Consider the following 6,880-nt stretch of genomic DNA (forward strand, 5'->3'; position numbering starts at 1 on the left):
TGGATTTCAATAATAATGACATGAAAGATTTATTGAAAAATCATTAATCATGATTATACATGACAGTATTAAGACAAAATACATAATTAGACATTAATATCATAAGACTGAAGTAAAATATCAGATTTTATTGTTTGAATCAATTAAAAAACAAATATTTTAACTCATTGTATACCATTGGCAACCTGCCAACTGAGACTGAGGGAGAAAATGACATATGCTGCCCTCGTGTGGACATGGGCTGTAATTACATAAAAAGTTAACGTTTCTTATTGTAATGAAAATGCTTCTAAAAGTATAAAAAAAAGGAATAACAAGGTTACTGCCTCTTGAAAGTCCTCTTGGCATCCACACCCTCATAGTTCAAACTCTAAAAGGAAGTACAACAAATTATTAGGGTCACAAAAGAAAAAAAAGGGGTGGGGCTACGAGACTAAAGTTGAAATTATACACAGGAAATGCAAAAATTTAATTTATGTAATAGTTATCTTGATGTATAACCCCCATATTACTAACACTACAGCTCCTTCTATTGGATGTATAACACAACCCCCTACTACTACTACTACTACAGCTATTGTGGTTCTATACACAACCCACTACTACTACAGCTACTTTGGTTCTATACACAACCCACTACTACTACACCTATGGTGGTTCTATACACAACCCACTTCTACTGCAGCTATTGTGGTTCTATACACATTCCACTACTACTACAGTTATTGTGGTTATATACACAACCCACTACTACTACAGCTCCATGTAGTGAATGTATACTACAACTATTACTACATCTCTATCTCGTGGATGTATAACAGAACCCCCTACTACTACTACTACTACTACTACTACTACTACTACTACTAATACTACTACTACTACTACTACTACTAATACTACTACTACTACTACAGCTACAAATAGCGGTTCTATACACAACCCACTACTACTACAGCTCCATGTATACTACTACTACAACATCTCTATCTAGTGGATACATAAACAACCCTCGACTACCACAGCTCCATCTAGTGGATGTATAACACAACCCCCTACTACTACTACCACAGCTACAAATAGTGGTTCTATACATAACCCACTACTACTACAGCTCTATGTATACTACTACTACAGCTCTATGTATACTACTACTACAGCTCTATGTATACTACTACTACAGCTCTATGTATACTACTACTACTACAGCTCTATGTATACTACTACTACAGCTCTATGTATACTACTACAGCTCTATGTATACTACTACTACTACTACAGCTATATATATACTACTACTACAGCTCTATGTATACTACTACTACAGCTCTATGTATACTACTACTACAACTACATTATCCATTGGATGCATAAACAACCCCCAACTACTACTACTGTGTCTCATAGCAAATTTTAAGACAGCCCTTTCATTCCAACGTTTTATACATAATACTACAATTTCCATCTCACAATATTATGACTTTAATCTTCTAATTATGACTTTTAGTCCTATATTTTTCTTACTATGACCCCAAAAGTAGTCATTTTTAGCTCACCTGCACAAGTTCATCTCCAATTACGACTCTGGTGGTGGTCAGCACCTTGTTGTTGTCCTTGCGGGTGAATTTTCCTTTCAACGTGTCCCCGTCCAGTTCCCATGTTCCCTATACAACCCACACACACACACACACATACAGGCCATTATTTTGAAAAGAAAACCACTTCCTCTTTTGCTAACTACCACAGCACACCGGGGAACTCACCGAGACTTCAGTGCCGTCAGCCAGGCTGTAGTCGAAAGGCGTCCCCAGCGTGAAGTGGATGTCCTTCGTGCGGAAGGTGCTGGACTCTTTAATTTGAAAATCCTTGCCATTTTGCTGGATGCTAATTTTTAGGTTGTCATGCTCGGCTAGCTTGCGCTTCATTACGTTGATGCCTGCGGGGAAAGAATGGCTTCCTATTAGACTTAGTAGTCACATATTTTCATACAAAACAGTACCCAGGTGTCAAAGTGGTGGCCCGGGGGCCATATCTGGCCCGCCGCTTAATTTTTTGCGGCCCGGGAAAGTCAATCATGAGTTTCTTTTTTAGGATCCAATTAAAATGAAGAGTAAGATGTATATTAAATTAAATGATTTTCCTCCTTTAGAATCAATAATTGTATTTTTTTAAATCATTTTTTTCAGTTTTTAGTTCAAAAATAATTTTTAAATCTAAAAATATATTTTAAAAAGCTAGAAAAAACGGAATATTCGGGGCTTTTAATTCAATTCTGTTTTAGAATCAAATTAAAATAGTAAAAATAGTAGTATAATAGTAAGAATAGTAGTATAGTAAAACTGTATATTACATTTCCTGATTTCCCCCTTTTTAAATTAATAATTGTAATATTTTAATCTATTTTTTCTGTTTTTTTTGTTCAAAAATAATTTTGTAAACTCTAAAAATCCATCATAAAACATCTCAAATAAACATTGTTTTAGATCTATAAAAAATGGAATATTCAGGGCTTTTAATCCAGTGCTATTTATTTTAAGACAATTTTTTTTGTTGATAATTTTCTCATTTTTGTGTTGTTTCACATCTTTCATACAAAATTGGTACATTTTGACCAATTTTAAAGGGTTTAGTTGGCAGTTTTGTGAGGACCGTGAAACAAATTAGTGAATTTACATATAAAGTACACCTCTACTTACAAAATAGTAGAGGTACGACTACTTACTTTTTTAAAGGTATACCGCTCCAATTCGCCACTCACCCATTTTTTCCATGAAGGCATCGTAATTCTCGCCGCTTTCCACCTTCCAAGTTCCGTCAAAAGCCATGGCTGCAGTCGGGGGGCAATGCGGCGATTTTTTTAGACCGTGGGACCGAGAACTCGGGGGTCCACCTCGGTTTATATACCCTAGCAGCCCCCACCCTACCCTCGCGTGATGCGTTTTTTTGTGTAAATGTACGGCCATCCATCGCCGCCCTGAAACACTACCGCACTGTTCTCGCCAAAGTAAAAGCGAAGGACAAGGGTGGGCTTTTGTTTGGCGGGGGGGTGGCGGCGGGTGGGGGCGTGGGGGGGCAGTCGGTCAGCTGAGGCCCCCTTTTTGTTCCTCTCTGGCCTTTTCAAACTGTGCTTGTGACCGGCATGGAAATGAGTGTGAATCTCAGACTGGCAAAAGTCCAAGTTGTTGTGAGACGGAGGGACGGTATTCACGCTATTTCAGTCGCCTTGGAGTTGGGGTTCAATGGGTTTAATCTGTAAAAAAAATGGGTCAAATGGTGATTTTTTAACTGTGTTTCTTGAGAAAATGGACCTTAAAAATAGACCACGCCCCCAAAAATTGGACGTCCAAAGGCAGCCAATGAGTTCCCTATAAAGCAGCTGTTTACAAACTACAACTTTGACTCATTATCCAGCAAATGATAAAAAGTTAATTGAAAATGGTCCACAAGAACCGTATTTTCACGACTATAAGGCGCACTGCACTATAAGGCGCACCCTCAATGAATGACATTTTTTCCATATATAAGGCGCACTGGATTATAAGGCGCACCCTCAATGAATGGCACATTTTAATGTTTTCCATATATAAGGCGCACTGGATTATAAGCCGCCCTGTCTATTTTGGAAAAAAATCTATGACTTAAGTGCGCCTTATAGTCGTGAAAATACAGTACGTTTTTTTTAAGGATTTTTTGTTTTTATTCTGCGTGGAGGCCACTATTGGTTGAAGTACTATGTTTATTCAATATATTTTTTTGCATTTATTAGTGTCAGTACAGATTTTGTTGTTTTCCAGCCTTATTCTATTTCAAACTTGACTGTAGAAGCTAAATACCGTATTTTTCATAAATAAGGCGCACCACATTATAAGGCGCACCCTGAATGAATGGCACATTTTAATTTTTTCCATATATAAGGCGCACTGGATTATAAGGCGCCCTGTCTATTTTGGAGAAAATTTAAGACTTTTAAGTGCGCCTTATAGTCGTGAAAATACGGTATCTTAATTCCAACATACATTTTGTTGCAGTTCTTAACACAAGAGGGAGCTATTCACTTAAACATGTGAACAGGTGAAAAGGTTTCATGTTGAGGCTAATGTGTAGAATTTCACTATTTTGTAAATATTTTCTTTGTTTACATGATTATGTTTTAGTATTTTAATGACGAAAATGTATTTTTTTGGAATATTATTTGGTTTATTCTGTTTTTTGTAGCTAAATATTAGCTAATCTGTAGCTCATTTACTTCCATTGAAAGACATTGACAACAAATCCAATTGGAATGCCGTCATTGCGTCATTGATTCATTTTGTGTTGGCCACTAGAGGGCAGTAAAGGTAAGTTTCTGAGTCTTCTTTATATATTTTTTTTATATCTCGACTAATGTACATATTTGGGTGTTAGCATACCCGCATGCCTCCAACCCGGGTTGACAAATGGTCCACCACTCACGGACCCTCATCCCCGATTTGCCATGCTTCTCTTGGGATTCACTATTTGGATTGCGCGACTTGGGGAGAAATGATGATTACTGTATCCCGATAATGGCAGAAGATTATTATTATATCTCGTTTTGGCAAAAATTGCACGGCTGTCAAAATTGCGGCACGCGGCTGGATCGACCCTGTGACATTATTTTTTGTGTTGCCTGGCAGCCAAATCGTCTGTGTATGTATGTGTATATATGTGAATATGTATGTATATCTACACACATACACACAAACATATGCACACATATACACATTTACACACATACACACAAACATATGCACACATATACACACATTTACACACATACACACAAACATATGCACACATATACACACATTTACACACATACACATACATACACATACATACACATACATACACATACATACACATACATACACATACATACACATACATACACATACATACACATACATACACATACATACACATACATATATAAATATACATATACACATACACATATAAAGATATACACATATACATATAAATATACATATACACATACACATATACATATAAAGATATACACATATACATATAAATATACATATACACATACACATACACATATACATATAAAGATATACACATATACTTATGTACACATACACAAATATATACACACATTTACTCACATACACATACACATATACATATAAAGATATACACATATACACATGTACACATACACAAATATATACACACATTTACTCACATACACATAGATACACATACACATACACATATATACACATGTACACATACACACACACGTATACACATTCACATACACATACACATGCACATAAACACATACACATATATACATATACACATACACATACACATATACACATATACACATATACACATATACACATATACACATATACACGTATACCCATATACCCATATACCCATATACCCATATACCCATATACACATATACCCATATACACATACACATACACATACATATATACACATGAATATAAATGTGTGTATATACTGTATTAGCCCGAATATAAGACGACCCCCTCTTTTTCAATACTCAAGTTTGAAAGAAACACTTTTTCTATGCTAAATTCAATGTTTCTACAGAAAATAAAGACAGTACATCCGAAACAAATAATTATAACAATAAATTTGAGAGAAAAAGGCATGTTATTCTGCCTCATCCTAATCATGCAAAAACTCACTGAACATTTAAATAAGTAAACTAAAGTACAATCGCTTTTAAAGTAATAGTTTCTGGTGTTTTTTCACTGTAAATTCACCCATTTAATGTGGCATTCTGTAGTGGTTTTACTGCAACACACTATTTTAAGGGGCGGAGCAACATATGGCTCGGCGAACAAAAGGTGATTAAACCGTCCCCCGCAATTACAGTACGCCAGGTGTAAGGTGACGACCCACCCGCCGTGGCCACAGGAAGATTGTGAGACCAAAATCTTCCCAGCCAATCACGACGCTTTCACCATTTCTAAGCTGCTAATTGGCGGGTGCGCTCGCTTTGCTCACTCTCACGTCTCTTTTGTTTCGGACAAACAAAAGCGCCCACAGCGAGGGTCAACGCGACATTTCCCATGACCTTTTTGCTCCGTTTTTGGCGCATTACAGTAAAAGCGGGAAGGCCAATTTAACCAACGAGGTGCACCTTGATAATGATGATTATCTGACAATATGGCGAAACGTTAGCCAAGAAATCCTTACACAGTATTTAGTTAAATAACGCCCCGCCCACTTCAAACAGATGGGATGTGAATAGCAGCTGATGAGTTAATTATGGGGGCATTTTGTGTTATTTTCTGTTGATTTTTGTTCACTTCCTGTCGATTTTTGGGTCACTTCCTGTCGATTTTTGGGGCACGCTCGTGTCACTTCCTCTCGATTCTTGGGGCACGTTCGGGTCACTTCCTTTCGATTTTTGGGGCATCTTTGGGTCACTTCCTGTTGATTCTTGGGGCACATTCGGGTCACTTCCTGTCAATTTTTGGGGCATGTTTGGGTCACTTGCTGTTGATTCTTGGGGCATGTTCGAGTCACTTCCTGTCAAATTTTGGGGCACGTTCGGGTCACTTCCTGTCAATTTTTGGGGCATGTTTGGGTCACTTCCTGTTGATTCTTGGGGCATGTTCGGGTCACTTCCTGTCAAATTTTGGGGAACGTTCGGGTCACTTCCTGTCGATTTTTTGGGCATGTTCGGGTCACTTCCTGTCGATTCTTGGGGCACACCCGGGTAACTTCCTGTCGATTCTTGGGGCACGCTTAGGGCACTTCCTGTCGATTCTTGGGGCACACTTAGGTCACTTCCTGTTGGATTTTTGGGGCATATACAGGTTACTTATTGACGGATTTTTGGGGT

The 6,880-nt window shown here is 37.5% G+C and overlaps 1 protein-coding gene across 1 annotated transcript; it reads right to left on the reverse strand.

Annotated features, from left to right (window-relative positions):
• On the reverse strand, positions 1–2,924 carry LOC144213913 (fatty acid-binding protein, intestinal-like). Its single transcript, XM_077742643.1, has 4 exons — positions 2,759–2,924; positions 1,764–1,936; positions 1,557–1,664; positions 1–370 (listed from the first exon to the last, which is right to left on the reverse strand). The coding sequence occupies exons 1-4, from the start codon at positions 2,823–2,825 to the stop codon at positions 320–322; spliced, it is 399 nt and encodes a 132-aa protein (XP_077598769.1). The 5' UTR covers positions 2,826–2,924; the 3' UTR covers positions 1–319.
• Positions 2,925–6,880: the final 3,956 nt, after the last annotated feature.

Source organism: Stigmatopora nigra, chromosome 20 (assembly GCF_051989575.1).
Source record: "Stigmatopora nigra isolate UIUO_SnigA chromosome 20, RoL_Snig_1.1, whole genome shotgun sequence".
Taxonomy (NCBI): Eukaryota; Metazoa; Chordata; class Actinopteri; order Syngnathiformes; family Syngnathidae; genus Stigmatopora; species Stigmatopora nigra.

What these genes read in the sequence shown, in the direction of transcription:
- LOC144213913 (XM_077742643.1), bottom strand. Translation starts at nt 2,825, where the DNA reads ATGGCTTTTGACGGAACTTGGAAGGTGGAAAGCGGCGAGAATTACGAT. An exon ending in CTGACGGCACTGAAGTCTCG is followed by an intron (nt 1,665 to 1,763) that starts GTGAGTTCCCCG and finishes TGGGTTGTATAG; the next exon opens with GGAACATGGGAACTGGACGG. An exon ending in TTGGAGATGAACTTGTGCAG is followed by an intron (nt 371 to 1,556) that starts GTGAGCTAAAAA and finishes ACTTCCTTTTAG; the next exon opens with AGTTTGAACTATGAGGGTGT.